The 20,389-nt window shown below is 37.7% G+C and overlaps 1 protein-coding gene across 2 annotated transcripts in view; it reads right to left on the bottom strand.

Annotated features, from left to right (window-relative positions):
* Positions 1 to 208: 208 nt before the first annotated feature.
* Positions 209 to 20,389, bottom strand: part of Cers6 (ceramide synthase 6) — a 288,857-nt gene continuing 268,676 nt past the window's right edge. The window contains exons 9-11 of one of the 2 annotated variants that reach the window (XM_070021551.1): positions 8,684 to 8,840; positions 8,116 to 8,139; positions 209 to 5,858 (exon numbers count right to left, since the gene is read on the bottom strand). In XM_070021551.1, the coding sequence (XP_069877652.1) occupies positions 5,706 to 5,858; positions 8,116 to 8,139; positions 8,684 to 8,840 (334 nt within the window). In that variant the 3' untranslated portion in view covers positions 209 to 5,705. The remainder of the gene's footprint in view (positions 5,859 to 8,115; positions 8,140 to 8,683; positions 8,841 to 20,389) is intronic. The other variant, XM_070021561.1, reaches the window with a different exon arrangement.

Genomic DNA, 20,389 nt, shown 5'->3' on the forward strand with positions numbered 1-20,389 from the left:
GACAATGCTCGATAGGAAATGTACTCATTACCTTACTCATGTAACTGTAACTCCTCTGTACAGTATTTTTACAATAAAATATATATGAAAAAATTAAATTAAATTAAAAAAAAGAAATGATGTGAGCTCTGACATCCCACCCAGGAAGGGAGCTATATTGTCAACCCAAATTGCTCAATACTTTTAGAAAACCACACCTAAGACACCATACGCTTAACACTTATCTTTATTATGAAAGTGTTTCCAAAGTAAAATGATCCTCATAATAATGATTGCTTCCAGAGATCAAGAATGAATAATTACATTTTCATAGAAAAAAATCAGCAAAACACAATAACAACAAATGAAATAATTCTAATTGGTTAACAGTACATCATTCCATTTCTGACAGAGATGCTCAAGTACTGAATTGTCTTTACAAAACAAGTAAGGTTCTATTACCTATCCTATTTCTCACTGAAAGTTGAAAAAAAAAACAAATTCAAAACCTAACCATCACCCCCTTCCATGACAACAAATGGCTGTGACAAAATGACTGCGGTGTGAGCAAAGAGAGGACTGGCTCTGAGCTTCCGGGTCTTACGAATCTTAGGAAAATAAAAGCTGGAGGCTCTTTTCCACACTTAATAAAACTTCAAATTTCAAAAGCATCACACAACTGCTCCTATTGGAGAGCTAATTTTTTTGTAGTTAATCTTTAAAAATCCTTATCTTTAAGAGCAGTCATATAGACTCTTTCACACAATTATTGAAGATAAAAAATACCAAATCAGCATGAAATTTAATTATTTTACCCAACACAGAATCCATCATTAATAGCTGATGTTATTGGTTTTCAGGCTACATAACAGACACCAACAAAAGAAGCCAAATGTTTGTAAATCTGTGTTAGGGAAACATATATACACAAACATGGTATTTTTCTTTGTTATTGTTGTTGTTGTTCATAAAATTGGGACCAGGCAGGGAGACATTACTGGGAAACTTAAAGCTGGCTTCCTCCTGACTTCCTTTTTGTTAAGAGTTCTAGAAGGTTTGAAGGAATGTGAGATAATTGAGACAGATGTTAAGCTAACAGGCTCCTTCCATCTCTTTCTATGCAATCATGAGAATGCCCCATTTCCTGGAGAAGCCATGTACTACCTTGCTACAAACACTTTAAGTTTCTTTGACCCAGTAGGGTCACATATACAATTATTGGTAATACATTTTCTTCAAAGGCTTTGTGTTGAATTCAAGTTACAAAGACCTGGAAAAGACTAGGGCTTTCCTTTTGGCTGTCTTCTGATCTCGTGGTAATACTTAGGTTGCTTCATATTTTCTTAACACAATTTTCTTCATAACAAAAAATGCATCAGGTATGTGATCTTTTAGTATTAGAGAAATTAGAGCAGCAGAGTTGCCCAGGGCTCCTCAGCATCCACTGACCGCCCCCTAGGGATAGGTGAGCATCATGCATACCAAGGTTAATGGTCCTTCTATGACCTATCACAATTTGGGAATGGCATGATTTCATTTCACCAAGGAAAACCAAAGCTAACTTGGGGACAACAATATGTTTAAGAAAAGGAAAATCTTTCTTCATTTTCCTTAAGAACTGTTTGTGATCAGCAAACTGATTATGTCACTCTTTTCCCAGTATGCTGGATAGCAAGTACAATAACGAGAGATTCTTGGAAGCATTTCCTTTTCTATACAATTACAGAGCATCATATCATCACTGATCCATCAGGTCAAATATGATCTCATTTCTTTCTTATTTGAATATTAGAAGTCTTTCTGGACTAGGGTCATTTATCTACAAAGCAGAAATTACCCAAAGATTGGGGGGGCAGTGATTAGAACCATAATACTCCAAATAACGCATAAAATGTAAACATTTAACCTTTCATTTCCAAAGGATTTCTGGAAGTCTCTCTAGATATAATGACATCACCATACATACCGATAAAGAGAACTTTTTAACACTTTGGGAGTTATTCTTTATATTTTTCATACTTCAAATTAAGAAAAGCACTCAAATATTCAGGCCATTTTGGCATTTCCAAAAATAGTTATTTCCAAAATAACTACTAACGCAAAATATGAACATCTCAGGGATAATCATATCTGTAAATTTCTCTCTGGAGAGCTCCTTAACAAAGACTCACAAAAGCTGAGATAAAGCCTCTTTTCTTATGCAGCCCAAATAGCAATGAGATTGAAATACAGAAGTGAATATTCAGACTCTTTTTTGTTTGTTCAAATTCAAACTCAATCAAATATAACCATTTGTCACTAAACAACAGGGAGAAATGTGCTACTAGGTGGTTCTGTTTAAAGTATGATTGAATGAACTTACACCTAGGCTAAACCATAAACTACCATATGCCTAGGCTGTATTATAATCCAATGGGACCACAGAAATATATGCAGTTCACCATCAACTGAAACATCATTATACAGTTCAGATTAGAAAAACTGACTCAGAGAAGGAAGTTTGTCAACATAACTGGGGCCTTTTGAGGCCCACCTGCAATTTTTGACTAGAGATAATCTGATCTGATCTTGTTTCTTGCTTTTCTTCTCTGTCTCATTCATCTTTGTCAGATGCCTGTGACATTATCTAGCTATCTCTCAGGACAACATCTGTCTGGAAGCCCAGCAGTGATTATTAATAAAACTCTGTGGTTTATTGATGTCAATTTCATTTTTATAACAAACATTTGAATAGTCTAAAATACTGACAGTTTGCTCTTCTAATCTCAACATCCACAGGGCTGAATTTGGGAATTTGAACTGTATTGGGTTCCGTGTCGCCTCAGGTGGTCTATGACCTGGACCTTAGTTGTTCTGTGGCTAAAAGCTGAACAGGTTCCAATACTCTCAACTGTGTGGGGAGTAAAAGCGAAGAGAATGGTGATGGATGGTATGTATGATGAGAATATGAATGAAGATGAGTCATTGATAATGGTTTTTATCCGGTTTGGGAGAAATATACACACACATACATAGATCACATACTTTTATATCACTTATTGACTCAAGGCCAAATTCTATTTGACTTTTCTACTTTTCTCCCTCTCTAAGAGATCTAGAAAAGCTATGAAAGCAAGGTTACTTTTTCTAGTGTCCTTTCTACATATCTCTTCTCACCTAGGAAAGGTGTGAATGTGATCACAAGGGAGATTTCACCACAGGCTAATTAACAAGAACAATACTCTCACTATCCTATAGCTGAGTTTAATTTATACAATACACCTCCAAAAGCTATGGCCGGGCACAGGTGGATAAGATTCCTCACACAGTCTCTCTCTCAGTTTAATTGGGCCACCATGCAAGAACAGTAGTCAGAGTTAAGATGATTCTATGCCAGGAAAAGCCTACAATAATCCATTTAAATTACCCCAAAGAACTCTGCCTGAAAGTGTAAAATGAAATAAAATCTGTAGACATGTAAAAGACTGCAGAAAGTAAATGTCTCAGTTAAATAGACACTCAGAAAAACAGAGTATTCCTAGTCCTTCTTCAAAATTATTTCTGAGAAAAACAAAATATTGTTTGGATCTGCTTTTAACTAAAGATGGAATCAACTTACTTGATTTTATACATTTCTTCTGAATCTTGAATTTACAGTTGATCTGGAGGTTACTCTCCTGGGCAAAAGCATGCTATGTGTTTTAAACTTGAGCACTCTGTGGTCCTCAAGTTCCTTTCACCTATCAGGAAAACTTGCCCAGAAACTAGAGTGAGGCTAACATATACTCTGTATCCTATTTATAACACCTCAAAGTTTTCAGCTACAATATATTTGATACTTTTAGTACATCTGCACTTGAACAGGTGTTCTGATGACTAAATACTTCCAGTATTTCACAAACTCAACTAATTTCACAAATTCAACTATCCACCAGTTACACTCCTATGCATATGCCTGTTTTGTGAAATAAAATAGTAAGACTCTACAAGCAGAATTAATTGTTTTCTATATAAACAAGCAGACATACTTCAAAAGCCTCTTCAATAACTACCATGGATAATACCAGGAAAACTATATTTTGGAAGTGGATGAAGAAAGATCTACTATTACATGAAAGATTTTCGGGAATTTTCTTTTCACTATTAACTCATAGGCTGAAAAATGTGGGCACGTGAATTTATTTTTTTCCAAAACAAATTGAATTATCTCTAATATTCTGCTGCTGTTTGTACTGTGTTCTGACCACACATTCTTTTCACTACATTTTTATTTTGGATTCCTGTTTTAGGCAATAGAATTTTTGACCTATAAATATTTGTAATCCCATTACTTCCCTTTTGCTAAAACGGATAAGAGGTAAAATCTTTGGCTTACTTGATGCTTTTATGCATTCATAAGTAACACTGCTACACATAGGAAGCTTATGCAAACTTATATATATTATCCTTCAGTAATTTTCTTTCATGTTGGTATTATCATTATTCAGGATAATGTCTGTTGTTCTGGAAATAGCTCCAGTTGAACAAAAATTCATGTACACCTCATAACTCTTCAAAGAAGGAAATAAATTGGATGTAGAGTTACTAGAAACTGAGCAGCTTCGATCATTGTGAATGACCTTTACCAAGGAAAGCAATGGTAAAACAGGTCTTTTACCACTGGCTTTCTTTTGTTCAGCAAAATGATAACATCAAGTCAAATACTAGAGAGGGCTTTTTCTTGAGAGCTATTTGTAGCAATAAGGTGCTTTGCCTTGGAGGACAGCTTTGCCAACTCTTGGAAGATTCCTTTGTTCTACCTTAAAATATATTTAGCTTCTTTTTTTTGTGATATGACAGAACACTGTGCTAATTATAAGGGACAGTGGCAAACATGGCTGTTAAGAGTTTCTGTCCTTATGTTGTTCCCAGCACATGGGATAAATTCCCCATATGAAGAATAATTTCTTTATAATGATGAACTTAAAGCAAATTATATTACTTCTGAGTCAGAACACCAACCTCTTCCTAGAGAATTAAATCAAATTGAGGTTAACCTCCAAGGTTAACTCAGCCCACAATGACACTTGAGGGATCTTGGCTGTATGCACAAGAAATGAAATCTACTCTAAATCGATTTCATACCAAATTCCAATAACTCTCCCAAGAACCATCCTCTTCCATTTGTACTGCTAATTGACCATGAAGAGTAACAATTTAAAAACCTAGTTCCTTCTGTTTAAACTTTCCACTGGAAGAATGGTCATCACAACGGTGGAGGCAATTTCAAGATGGGTACAATAAATAATAACACAAAGAAAGCTAATCTACTAGCGTTGTGTGAGGATTTTGCTGGATCTAACTGACAAACTAAGCCCACAGAACACGAGACTGTAGCAAGAGAGAGGGGTCGAAGCAGAGGAAGCACCTCCTTCACTGTCATGAGCCCAGAGAGTAAAAGAAATGAGGAAACCCTCTTGTCCACAGATTTACAAACAAATACAAATAAATAAATAATATTCTAAGACAGTACAAATGCAAATACTGTTCCCTTGTGTCAGTTACATACAGCATGCCTACATAGAGAGAATGGTATTTCTTCTTCATTCACAGACAGGACATATGGCAGTGCACTATTCAAAATGCTTTAATAATCCTAATTTTTGTTTCATGTGATGAGATATTATGAAAGGAACTGCATTTGCAACTTATTAAATACTTCCAGGAACAAATAGTTCACTTTGTTCGGGACTTATAGTTTTGAATAATTAATCATCAATGGAACAAGAACCAGTCAGGAGATACCCGTTGGTACCACTGGTCCCGTTAGTGGTGGTTGTAGTATGGGGGTTCTTCCCTGGAGGCTCCAAGTCCTCCTCATCTGAACTGGACTCAATGTCACTTCGATCATCCTTAGTCACCTGTAGAACACAAGAAGAGGAATGTAATTGGTTCAAGGTCATCAAGGTATGGAATGCCAAGAAGGGCATACAGTCTCACATAAAAGTACCCTGATTCATAGATTAAGAAAAATACAAGAGGACAAGATCATTGCTAGAGTAATAAGTTCCCTTTTGCTGGAATGATTCAGTGTGAGTGACAGTCATATATGAAGGAATGCAGGTAGACTTACACATAACAGAACTGGACTTGTTGACCTTTGCAAGATAACCTTTGATATTGAGAATGTCCTAAACCATGAATCCCATTTCTGTCTGTTAAAATTAATTCAGCATTTTTTATATGTCACCAAACAACTAATGGCATCAAAAGGCTCTCTATGAACCTTTTACATAAAGTCTAGCTTAAACTACCTCCAGAGGAAAACTAATTGACCATATTTTCAATAACTAGCCTCTGGAATATTCCAATTCTGCAACCCTCCATTAGGTTTCATTTTGTGAGGAGAATGGCAAAACAATGCACAGAATGCAAGTCTGTATGCTAATATAAAGGATGGAAAAAAAACCCTACAGTCTAGCAAGGAAGTAACTTTATAGAAAATGTTATTTAAAAATAACATATCTTGAACCTAATCTGAACCTCCTTCTCTATACGTCTATATTACAGTCCACATTTTAATCCAGCAGGTCTTAAGGCTTTCAAGCAACTGAGTCTTGTTTACTTAATTTTAAGAAGCTGGCCATAGGAACCTACGCCTAGCTTCGTAGACATGCTCCCAAAATGTCTTCCTGGGACTCTCTAGGGGCTGGGCTGGGCAGACTGGGCTGACAGAGTGTCTGGGAGGTATTTCTGGATTAATTGGGAGTTTCCTATATCATATCATACCAACCCCAAATTCTGGAATCTATCACTTGATAAGCCACCATAACTATGAGAGTACATAATCTCTCAAAGGTAGGTAGGGACAGGAGAAAGTAGAAGCTGAGGACAACTGCTCCATTAATCAGTGATGGCAGGACAAATGAGCCTTACTTCAATCCATGCCCTTTGAGGTGAGAGTGAACTCACATGGACTATTCCCCAAATCTTAGATATGCAGACAGCATTATGACTAGAGAATAAGGATATCACAGCTTAAAAGGCATGGATTACAAAGACAGTGCTGTTATAAAGCCCCACTGCATTTATAAGTCCATTAGTCACAAATTAATTTGCTAATAGCAAAACTCCACTTGCAGAGTATGACTAATTTACATGCCTAGTAAGATTATTTTAAATTGCATCTGGAAAAAAATCTATATTTATGTTACCTTCAAAGAAAGACCTATTTAGAATATCTCAAAATAAGCCACAGGAAAATTACGAGATGAATAGACAAAATGAGTAATCTCAGTGTCCTAGATGCAATTAGCATTAGCAGTTAGAAAGTTCAGAAGCCCAAGATCTGAAATGACATTAATGATAAAAATCTTCATAAAGGTGAAGGAATAATGGTCAGAAGGAAGGTGATATGACTTCCAGAAAGAGCCATGGGTGAGGAAAGACACTAATGGAATCTACCATATCCTGTGTGTTATTATTACCAGACTGATGGTATTGTGTCCATTGATTTAATTTATACCCAAATGAGGAAAAATTGTAATAGAAACATGTGTCCATTTGAAAGAGTAGGAAGTCATAGGGATTAATAAACTTCAGCTTCTAAACAATGAACTGGTCATCTATTTTAGAATTAGGCCAGGGTTGCTCAGTGGTACAGCACTTGCCTAGCAAGTACGAGGTCTAGGGTTCTGTCCTCAGCACTGTATTGAGCAGATGCTGAGAACTGGTATCTTAGCACATGACGAGTTAGTTGGATGTGCCTGTGAAAGGCATGAGTTCTGTGGGCCTTGCTGCGCAGGGCTATGTGCTGCCCTGAGGCTTTCCACAGATCAGACAAACTCCTGATGCCCAGGCCTCTGTTCTCCGCTGTGTTAATCTTCTCAGCTAGTTTTGTTTCTCCTACGTGACTTTCACCTATCTTTATCTCTTGGACAACATTCTAAACATCAGTGAGGAAATCCTTCTTCTTCTTGGTTGGTCATGCAAAATTTAGCAGACTACCTGCTCATCAAGAGTACACTGATGGAGTTCTTTTTGGAAGTTAAGGGGAAGTATACTTCAAATAAAGCCTCAAGTTATTACCAACAGATTAGACAGAGCTGTGTGTGTGAAACACAAACATTTGGAACCCCTACAACAGGCAAAGAGTGAAAGAAAGAGTGAGAAACTTACATGTAAAGGGTTCCACTTTCCAGCCTTCCAGGGGGGCAGGAGGAAGAGAACAAACAATGAAGTAAGAAAACATTACAGAGAACAATCTGGAAATGGCCATGCCTACAGTAAAGGGACTGAGGCTCAGGAAGCTATATTCAGGTTAGTCCCATGAGTCTACTTAACCAGAGACTTAGCCAAATGTAGCTGGGAAAGACAATTCTTTACTCTGAGACATGTTTGCTTCAATGGGTATAGTGCCTTGAGAAACCCTTCTCATTAAAGAACTTACTACATTTCTATTCAGAATAAATATAATCAGAGAAAGGCTAAGGAGATAGGAGAGAAAGGACACCACGAAGAATATATACATTATACACCTAAAATTATACATGCAGATCTTTGGGCATACTAAACAAAACTACCCAAAGACTTTAAAAAATGAACTCAACGTGTTTCTAGGTGACCTTGTTCAACTTTGAAGAAATAACACTGATTTTGATGAGATTTGAAATAACAGTTGTTTCATAGGAACCAAAAATATTTTAAAACTTCTGGGACATATTGCAAAGAATACATTTTAGCTTACCTTGCCTTTTGAAATAGCTTTGTAAGCTATTTTTACAATCAAGTAAGACCAGAAGCAGTTCAACCCTTGTATTAGCAACAGCAGTAGGTTAAACAGCCACCAGGAAGGGTAAGGTCCAACGATCTCCCAACTTTCAAATAATGTGCTATTTAACACCCTGGGAAGAAGAAACAAGTAATTACTGAGCACCGAATTTCACTCTGTGTTCAGAGGAGCCCCAGTTTCTTTCTGGAAGCATAGGGTCAATGATCTACCCACATGGTTCCCTTCCTTTCTGGGGGACAGCTGAAAGGCTAACTAGGCACGGAGAGAAGTCAGTTCCTGAAATATGGCCCTGGGGTGTGACGTTTGCTCATTCCAGCTCAAGTCATATACTTTTCCCCTACCAACTCTTAAAAAGTGTGACAAAGTACATATAGCACAGGATTTGCCATCTTTACTATTTTAAGTATGTAGCTCAGTGGCATTACATAAATTCACACTGTTGTGTAATCTCTATCCTCATCCATCTTCAAAACTCTTTTATTTAGGAAAATAAAACACAGAGACTCTGGACTTACTAGGCAATAGTTCTCCATCCTCTCTACCTAAGCATCCACCCATCACGTGACTTGCTGCCTCTATGAATGTAGATTCTCTAGAGGTTCTACAGATGGAGGGGATCACACCTAGCTGTCCTTTATGAGGGGTTTGTTTCAGCTAGTATAAAATGTTCAAGGTTCATCAACCTTGCAGCCAATGTCAGATTTCCCTCATAAAGGCTGAGTTATATATTACATATACCACATGGATTACCAGTGGACATTTGGGTTGTTTCCCCTTTGTTGCAGGTAATGCTGGACAAAGCATGGATGGTACAAGTCTCTTTAGCACATATGCATTTTTTGGGTATACACCTAGAAGTAGAGTGGCTGAATCAATTTGCTTTCCCTTTCATGTTTTTCATCATATTTTCCCATTAATTTTCACTCACTTTTCAGGATGGAATTTTATATCTATTTGTCAAAAAAACTGTACTAGCTTTGAAGTTGCATTTGACTCTTCAATAAGTGTGAAGCATATCACTCAATAACACTGCAGTGCAAGAAAAAAAAGATTATCTCCAAAAATATACCACATGCTTGGCTTAGTAGGAATCCATATGTGTGAGAGCTAAGCTTATATCTCACAGGACCTTTAATTTTATATGCCATGGCCTGGGAAAGAATTGACAATTGCAAGACATCATTTTGAAGTGATGCCTCCAAGTGAATATTCAAAGGACATTTTACAAAACAAAAACCACTCAAGTATAAACAGATGTATTTAGTATTAAAATTATGTAGGAATATATACTTGACTTAGGGAAAAGTTTTGGATGCAATTGGCTCTCCACAACCTGCCATCAGCACCAGAACAGAACAGCCACCTGGAACCAATACATATGGCTGCTTCTAGTGTTTGCTTCTAGTCTCTGCCTATGTCTGCCACAGAACAGTACTTTAGAATCACATTATTTGGAATCAACCTTAATTTTCTTCTTTCCTCCTCAGATGATATGAGGCTGGTTTGTAGACCTAAGGACAGTCACAAGAAAATACATCTTAGAGAATTTCTACCACCTGCAAACTTGAACCAGTCAGGATACAGGATGGGTTATGTGGACAACACTGAAGAGTCTAAGGGAACTTTATGGAGAACTCTCAAACTGAAGACATGGACCATTCATACAAGTGCAGAAGACAAATAGGCAGAGAATTTAGCATAGAAACAATGTGATAAGTGCTTGGAGAGAGGTTAAAATGTGAATTTACCAAAGGAAAAAAGAAAGTGGAATACCATTGCAACAATGAGATGTACAAGACGTTATGTCGAAAAACGAACTTTACAACTTTGGTGGGAGGGGGAGGATCAAGGAGGGGGAGGTGGGGGAGTATGGGAAGGGATGGGAAGGGGAAACAAAGAGGAGGCAACAATGCTTGATAAGAAATGTACTCGTTATCTTGCCCATGTAATTGTAACTCCTCTGTACGGTAGTGTCACAATAAAAAAAAGAAATGAGAGAGGGAAATAGGCATACAGAGGTTCCTCATCCCCAATTTTAGAGACTGTAGTATGTGATAGAATGAGCCTAATGGATGATCTTTAGTTTTCTCATATTAGTATCTCACTTGGGACATGGTTCAAGTAGCAAAGCACCTGCCAAGAAAGCTCAAGTATCTAAGTTCAAACGCTAGTACCACAAAACAAAGCAAAATCAAATCATATGCATTATCTGTAAAGAACAATGTTAAATAAACACTATACCAAATATATACTATACTAAGATATAGTATACAATTGAGGGATTCATTAAGAGTATGAAACTACATGATATAACAGTATTCATGATGAAAAGGGAAGATATCCATTAACATGACATATTACATCCATAGGCCAAATTGACACAGATCCAATAATTTCAACAATTCCAAAGACATTTCATAATGTCCAATTTTCCATTGCTGGTGTTTAAGAATCAGAACTCAAAGGACGTGTGTGTGTGTGTGTGTGTGTGTGTGTGTGTGTGTGTGTGTGTGTGTGTGTGTGTGTGTGTGTGTGTGTGTGTGTGTGTGTGTGTGTGTGTGTGTGTGTGTGTGTGTCTGAGTCTGATGATTGTTGATCCTGGGGCTTGAACCTGGGGCTAGAACTATCCCTGAGCTTTTCTGTTCAAGGCTAGCACCCTACCATTTGAGCCACAGCTCTGTTTCTGGATTTTTGGTGGTTAACTGAAGATAAAAATCATATGGACTAGGCTGACTTTGACCTCAGGTCCTCAGATCTCAGTCTCCTGAGTAGCTAGGATTATAAACATGAACCACTAACACCCAGCCTCAATGTGAGGTGTTCTTTTTTTTTTAAATTTAATTTTATTTTATTTGTGAACATACTGTACAGAGGAGTTACAATTACATGGGCAGGATAATGCGTACATTTCTTACCAAGCATTGCAGCCTCCTCCTTTGTTTACCCTTCACATCCCTTCCCAGCCACCCCCTCCCCCCCCAATCCCAATCCTTCTCCTTCCCCCCCTTCCCCCCCCCCCCCTGCACCGACATTGTAAAGCTCGTTTTGGACATGACAACTTGTACTTCTCATTGTTGCACAGGTCCACCTGTATCCTTAAACAACTGGTTTTTCCCCATCTCCTCCACAAGTTATACTGACATCAAATATAGTGAAAGCAGGGGTTATACTGTGGGGGAGGGACATAAAACGCAACAAAGAGATAATCTTATAAATGCATTAGAAACACACGCATGAAAGAAAAAAAACATTAAAATACACATCTAAGGGTTCATTTTCCTGACATCACATTATCTGACCTTTTCCGCTTGACTCATACATATACTAGATACTACAAATAAGGGAAACCATGGGACCTATGTTTCTTTGGGCCTGGCTTACTTCACTTAATATAATTTTTTGTCGGTGGGGGGGGAGGGGGGTATGATTGGGTGGGGGGAGGGGGGAGGCTGGGAAGGGAAGTGAAGGGTAAACAAAGGAGGAGGCTGCAATGCTTGGTAAGAAATGTATGCATTATCCTGCCCATATAATTGTAACCCCTCTGTACAGTATGTTCTCAAATAAAATAAAATAAAATTTATATATATATATATATATATATATATATAATTTTTTCCAAGTTTTTCCATTTCCTAACAAATGGGGCAATGTCATTCTTTCTGATGGAGGCATAGAATTCCATTGTGTATATATACCACATTTTCTTGATCCATTCATCTACTGAGGGGCATCTGGGTTGGTTCCATATCTTAGCTATGGTAAATAATGCTGCAATAAACATAGTTGTGCTGTTAGCTTTAGTGTGGTCTTGTTTGTAAACATTTGGGTAAATGCCCAAAAGTGGGATTGCTGGGTCATAGGGGAGTTCTATGTGGTGTGAGGTGTTCTTGAACCACAGTGCTACTTCCAGCTTTTTCTAGGTAGTTAATTAGAAATAAGAGTCTCATGGACTTTCTGCCTGGGTTGGCTTTGAATTGTAATCCTTAGGCCTCAGTTTCCTGAGTAGCTGAGATTACAGGCATTTAGCTTGAATATGATTTTAACTCTCTCAGATTAACATATTAATAAAAGTCAGAGTTACTTTAAAAAATCCATCAGGAACAAACCAATGACAACCAGTTTCACCACTATTACTTAATACCATTTTAGCAGTTCTGTTATGTCAATCCAAAACCTAATTTCAACTATATAATAATAAATTATCTGTAAATATCTAGAAAGAAAAATACAATAAAATATTCCGTGCCACTAGTCCAGAAATTATGAAGTGATTCAATGTAGCAAGCATATTTTTTAATTACTGGGATTTGAATACAGTGATTCACGCTAGACAATACTCTGTCACTGAGCTATACAACCCAGCTCTTGAACATGTTCCAATAATCTCCAGTGATAGAGGAAAGCAAGTGGTATTATTTCAATGCCAAGAAACACACACAGGTGTACACATATGCACACACACATGAGAATGGGAAGGAGTAGAAATTATAAGTACTTGAAAGAAAATAATCAAAGCTATTAAAGGAAACTTTCTTTGGATTAGGAAATTTTATATTTTCTTCTTTAAATAGTTTTATGTTTCAAACCATTGACCAATACTTAGGAAAATGTTTGTGAAAGTAATGAATGTGGCAATACTTAGATTACTCCTACAAGGCAGTGCTCCGTTTCATTCCAGTGTGCTAGCCAGGGCATATGATTTCTTAACAAGTCTCAGCTCCACTGTAGTGAGTAGGAACCCTCACACCTTAGGCTTTTCCATCTCTAGCAATTTGCAGAAATGCTGGGAAGGAACATTTTTATTGACTCTCTGTTTGTTTATCTGGCAATCGAACAAACAAGGAAGATAAAGAAAGCTTTGGAAACATAACTATATTATTTTCTTTGGAAACCAGTTTTGTTTCCTAGCATATGCACAATACGTTCTAAATTCAGAGAGAATGTAGTTTCATTGCAACAGAAAAAATCCTTCATAAATAGCAACAATTAAATTCCACTACACATAATTGAGTAGCTTTGTTTGGATTTATAGGCTGGGCACCTTTCTTACCATTGTAATTCTAGCACTAGGCTTCTCTGTGGCCTAATCTGAACAGGGTATCAGAACAGTGGCAGGTGACATGGTTCTCCCATTAACTTCAGAAACATTACATCAGCATGCATCAGCTCTTGATGATAATCATTGGCATCTCTGAGGTGCCAGTCAAACATAATGGAGAGAGAGACTTGGGGAAATACAATTAGCGCACCAAATGAGTCTATGGCTCAGAGAGGTGTTTGGTAAGAAAAACAGTGTATTAGAACTTCCACTGGAGAAAGAACTAACCAGTGACACTCAGACTCTGAAAAATAGCAAACCTGGAATGCTTCTACTGAGAAAACCATCCTCCATTTTTTTTGGACAAACTACAAAGAAAGTGATGACAGGGTTTTATTCTTTCTGGGGGGTTGGAGGTAGAAATATGTACTTTAATGGTGCCATTATGAATCTAGAGTGATATAGTTCAACAAAGCAGTTATCTCTGAGGGAAGACTGACCAGAACAAGGGGGGAGGGATACTGAAAGTTTCCATATCATGATCGGAGTAATTTTTACATGGGTTATACAATGTAAACATGTATTCTCAACACTTATATTCTACATTGAATGTGAATCATACCTTCATTCCTCGATGAAATTGAAGAAAGTACTCTTGGGCCAGACAACATACATACATACATACATACATACATACATACATACATACATACATCACACACAGAGGCATGCACAGATGCTTGAACATACACAGAGTCAATTTGTGACTTTTGGCTTGAAATATTACTATAATATCAGTGCTTCTTCCTCCCAAATAATTTGCTTTCAGCACACAGGTTCTAAGAAAGTTATTTTTTCTAAGTAATGACTACCTTTCACCACCAAACCTCCATTACTGCTTAACTCAGGGGTGTATGGGAGGGAGAAGGGGCAAGGAAAAACCACTTTTCTTTGTATTAATGTCAGCCACTAGATGGCACATCACACACAGAAAGCATGTTTAGAACAAGTCCATGCTGCCAGAACTTGTCAAAGAGAAGCACAGGAAATACTGGATCTCCAGGTTATGTCCAGCCTTCTACAAATCCCATCCAAAATAGATGAAGAAACTGGCCTTTTTGTCTCTGTATGACTGAACAGACATGGATGCCTGCAGGGGAAGGCCAGACTCAAGCAGTTCACTGGTGCTGTGCAGACTCATCAAGACCCAATAGCATAGACTGGATGGGTTGTTTTAATTGATGTTTAAAGAAATTGTAGGAATTTAGTTTTATTATTCTTACCTTTTATGGATTCTTCACTCTTGATTATCAGAAGTATGGCATAGGGTATGCGAGAATAGAAATGCATACATGCGTGCAGAAAAAGGTACAATTTTTATATTAAGAAATCACTTTGCATTCTCAGCACCAGTGTGAGGAAGCATTCTTCTTTCTTCTTTAGGACTTGAGGGCTTAGCACAGTATATACAGATCTCCACTGGTCCCTCATTTAGAAAGCCATCTTGAATGCTTCTTGCTCCCATTCTTACTGTGACGTCCAAGTGGGAGCTTAGCTCTGCTTTCTTTTTTTTTTTTCTGCTTATGTGGTGTTGAGGAAGCAAACCCAGGGCCTCATGCATGCAAGGCAAGCGCTCTACCACTGAGCCAGCCCTTAGCTCTGCTTTCTTAAAGTTAGATGAACCATTCTCACTTTTCATTTTACTCAAGTCATAGCTGGATGTTAATGGCTCATGCCTGGAACTCTAGCTACTCAGGAGGCTGAGATCTAAAGATCATGGTTCAAAGCTAGGCTGGGCAGGAATGTTTATAAGACTCTTATCTTCAATTATATACCAAAAAGATAGAAGTAGATCAGTGGCTCAAACGTAGAGCTCTAACCTTAAACAAACAAACAAACAAACAAAAAGCTCAAGGACAGCACCAGATCCTGAGTCCAGGCCCCAAGACTGGTACAAAAAGAAATAAAAGAAAAATATCTCCAGTCATATCCAATCAGGGATATACAAGGGCAACTGAGATATTAAAGGAGCTCGTATGACTATGAATGAGTTACAAGTGTTTTTCTTTCCCTAGGTTTATGATGGGTTGTTGTCTTCTCTCTTTCTAGGGCTGGGGGATTGAACCTAGAGCATGCTAGGAAAATGCTCTCTATCACTGAGCTAAGTCCTCAGTCATGGGAGGTTGTTTCTGATGAGACAGTCACTCACAGCCCTAAAAGCAAACACAAACTGCCTCTGCTTCCTACCTGAGTCCTAGCTGAGCCTGGGGTGTATTTTTATGAATCTATATAAAATCCACAACAGTAATTATATTCACATTAAATATCCAAAGAGAGCTATGCATTCTTCTCCAGGAAGCAACAGCCAGACCTTCTGTCTGAGGGGTGCTCCATGACAGGGAACACATCCTGGAAACAGAAATGGACTTCATGGTCAAAATTAAGTTATTTTTTACTTTGGAGCTTTTCAATGGTCTTGATATATCCCAGGCAACTCTGAGTATATTTCACAGTGTATATTTCTCTGTGCCAGTGGTGGTGATACACATGTATAATCCCAGCACTTGAGAGGCTGAGACAGTAGGATCATAAGTTTGAGGCCAGACAGGCAAAGTTAAGGAGACAGCATCTCCTTACCCAAAAGACAACCAAAAACCAAAGGTGCATTTAACCTACAAAAACATGAATGAAAAGCAGATTCTACCTAAACATTACCAGTAGTCTACTAGCATATTTTCTCCTTGTAAAGTAGATAGATACTGATAGAAAGGTACTTTAAATTATGCTGAATAGAAAGTGTATGCACATAATATCTGAATGTGAAGTCATTAATTCACTGTCACCATAAACTCTTTGACCTGCCTAAATTATATCTTCATCTAGTGTTTGGCAGTCAAGGTTGCTACAAGGCTGAAAAGCATGTTTGAGATCTCTCTTCTTTTAACAAGATGGCTTGGATTCCTCCATACCATTGGTATTGTTAGGTAGTTCCTTGTTTTGGGGTAGCTTCAGGTTGGATGTCTAATTATTGTGAATAATAGTTTCCCTTATCTTTTAGACTATAAGAAACACAAAAGTGACTTACTTATCCCCAACAGGAACCTGAACTTCAACATGACTGAATTATTTGCCTTTCATTTAGAAAAGGATGCATTCATTGTGACTGTTTCTCAATCCAAAAAAGATATGGGGCCATTCAGTTCGTGTTTGCTTTTTAGTTGTAGTCTGGCCAGACAGAGTAGTTCGTCCATTATTATATCACAGGAAGTGTGGAAATGGAGCTTTATTGTCTGGGCACAGACATTAGAACCTCTTGGAACTATTTGGTGTCTGCCTACAATCTTCATCTTCCACTGATGGCTCTACTTTTTCTGCTTCAGCTCTCCTAACCTGAGTTCTCTTGGAAAGGGCTTTAGCTTTCCAGTATACCCTCATCACAACTCTTTTGTTTTTATCCCCCCTTCTTTGTTGCTTGCCTATTGGTAAAAACAGACTTTGGCCTGGTTTTCTGTCTATAACTGCTTTTCATTGAGTTCTTACTGTAGATGCTAGTTAATATCTTCTGAATGTTAATGGTGGTAGAAGATGGACTCAAGATTTTCATTTTAACCCATCTGATCCTCATGAGGTAAAAACCCTGTGGGATTAATTCTACTCCAGCCCCAGCCCAGGAGTACTACAGTTATCCCTATTTTATAGATGAGGAAATTGAAGCACAAGGAATGCAAATAACAGTTCAGAATAAAGGTCAGAAGTGGGAGGTGAGGAGAGTTGGGGTCTGAATTTTCCTGTCTACTAGTCTAGGGCCTTAGCCTACTATTGCTTTAATTCCTTTTCCCAGTCCTCTCAACCTAGTCTCAGCTCTTCACAGGGACAGAGGAAGCCTTGGAACACATCTGCTGCTTAGTGTTTGTGCTATCATTCTTTTTGGTCTGTTATTTTCAGCTCTTATTTCCTGTGCTTTGTCTCTTGGGCTCATAAGCTCATTTTTAATAGCTGTGTTCTAGTTCTCCCCGTTTAAGTGACACATGTGGGCTTATTTAACTGGTTCTCTTGAAGCCCTTATTTAACTAGCTTCCTTTAAATCTTTAAGTCCACGTGGAATTATCTCTGTGTTGGAAATTGTGTGACACTAATACTTCCTCCTACTTAGAAGATATTCCAAAAGTTTAAATGTTTATTAGATCAAGTCTCCTTTTTAACTGGTGCAGTTGCCAAGGCAGACGTGATATCAACTTTTTGGTCAGGAGATCAAGATTCAAGCAGTAAGTAATTATCCAAGATCACAATGTAGAGGCTTTGTCGCTTTAAACTTAAACACATTGTCTCTAGGTCTGTCTCTGTTTTTCTCTCTTTCTTTCTAAACATGCACACACATACACACACACTCACCCTTGAAAATTATTTTAAAATGAAGAAAGCTTACTCCATTAATTTCCTAGCAAGTAAGAGTTAAAAGCTCTCCTCATATTCTGACTGGAAAACCAGGAAGATGTTACTCTTCTTCTTCCTAAACGCTCTTAAGAATGTCCCAGTAGGGTCTTATTCTGGGTGAATCTCGGTATTTAATTTTTCAGGGATCAGGTTCCACTTGGAAATTTGAAGAGAGTAATCCTAGACTTTAGTTTGACCTTACCACATGGCTCCACAAGCCAAGTTGTGAGATTTCTTAGGCTTATCAAGGAAGCAACAGTTGTCCCAGAGTAATCTACTAACTCCAAGGTTAAGCATCCATAATCTGAAAACCCAAAATCCAACAATGCTCAGAAACAGAATAAAAATGTCAAAAAGTTTGAGATTTTGGTACATCTTAGATTTTTAGACAGATGTTTCAAAATCCTTTCAAGATTCTGAAATCTCAAAAGGTCTGCTTTTCAGCATTTCAGAGAAAGGATACTAACTTGTAATAATGTGATATGAAATCACTACAAAATTTCTGAAAACTGAACAAATATCAATGACATATGATGTGTTATAAGATATACGTAAAACACATATCATGAAGTGTGTGCATGACTTCTGATCCTTGAGGAAACCTGGGTCCCCTCACCAGCACACACCAACTGGCTAATGACATCATGCTCACTTCCTTGTTCCCATATCTCAGGTTTCTGAACTCAGAAACTCTCACTCACATTTCCTTCTGGACTCTGCATTTCCCTATGGTCTCCACAGTAGTTAGGGGCTGGCTTTACAGCCCCAGGAAGACTCTGACTAGCCTGATTACACTGCTCCAATTCCTTCTCCCATCTCCTCCCACCAAGCCATGCCACGTATAGGTAGGGAAGGTGGGAGCTGTTGGAGGTAGGACAGGAAAGAAGGAACCTTCTTCTATTCCCAAGTTGTATTCACTCTCTCCTCTAGTTAATTTTCTGGAATGTTTGTGGGTGAGTGGGGAGGGTTGAAGGTAGAAGATGCTATTTGGTGTGTAGCAGTTATAAAATTACATGGATTTTACTGGAAGTGTTCATAAACTCCTCTGTACTTAAAATATAATACAAAATAAATTTAAAAATCCTTCTATTTTATTTAAATATTTAAAGGATTCAATTTTTTAAGAGAATGTCTCTGAAAATTTTGAAAGTGCTACAACAGAGAGAAAAAAATATCATAGGTTTGTAATCTTGAGGAGTATTCTGTACCTTAAAAAAATCTTTATTACTTCTTGGTTGGCAAGTGAGATACAGTAAATATGTTTTCCACAAAGAGCAGCCTCCCCCACAGCAAGTGAGATGCTTAAACTCAAGGGAAAAAACAAAGCTCTAGCAGAATATATGTAGAGATTTAGACAAGAAAACATTGCTCTACAGGCTTCACAAGCTTGAAAGAAAAATAACACATAAGAAACTATATGTGTTGAATAATAACTAGGCAATTGATCAACAAAAACAAAGCATTCTAGTTAAAAAAGGACTGAAATAATGTTAGCTATGGGAATAATTACTGTGGAAGACAATGGAATTGTTTGGGAGTGTGGGTAGAAAAGTGAGATCAGTCCTTGTATATGCCAGCTCTTATGTGAGTCATTTTTTAAGTCTAAGTTTCCTCATCTACAGAATAAAAGCCCAAGACAAGATGATTACTAAAGACTTTTAAACTCTAGATTTGCCTAAAAATCCCATTGTTCTGATTATTTCTTCTATGCAAGAATCTCCATATGTACAGACACATTATCTTCAAGTGAGTCATACGTGTCTTTAAATTTAACCTAACAATGCCAGGAGAATAAAAGGAACCGTTTATTTTGTGGCTTTCTTCTGTATTCATGGGTAAAAGTAAGAAAGCAGAAAATGGGGGAAAAGCATAGAATTCTACCTTTAGGAAAGAATCCATGAAATGTCCTATGTAGGAGAGTGAAGCTTTGCCTATTTGTGGTTCCAGAGCACAAGGAACCAGAGTGTACAGAGCCTTCGTTTTCAGCAGAAAAACATACAATCAGATTGCCATGGCTACAGAGTTCTAGAACAAGCTCTCAACTTAATTGCCCTTTGGCTGCCAGGCCCACGCCAACTCTCTTGTCAGTCTACCTCTAGCTTTCACAAGTAACAGGGCAGTCAGTGGTATACAAGGCGGGGCCAGGATGTAACACAGCAGTCGAAGTCATGGTCTTTATCTTGCATTCT

The sequence above is a fragment of the Dipodomys merriami genome, unplaced genomic scaffold, assembly GCF_024711535.1.
Source record: "Dipodomys merriami isolate MVZ:Mamm:240054 unplaced genomic scaffold, mDipMer1.0.p SCAF_1, whole genome shotgun sequence".
Taxonomy (NCBI): Eukaryota; Metazoa; Chordata; class Mammalia; order Rodentia; family Heteromyidae; genus Dipodomys; species Dipodomys merriami.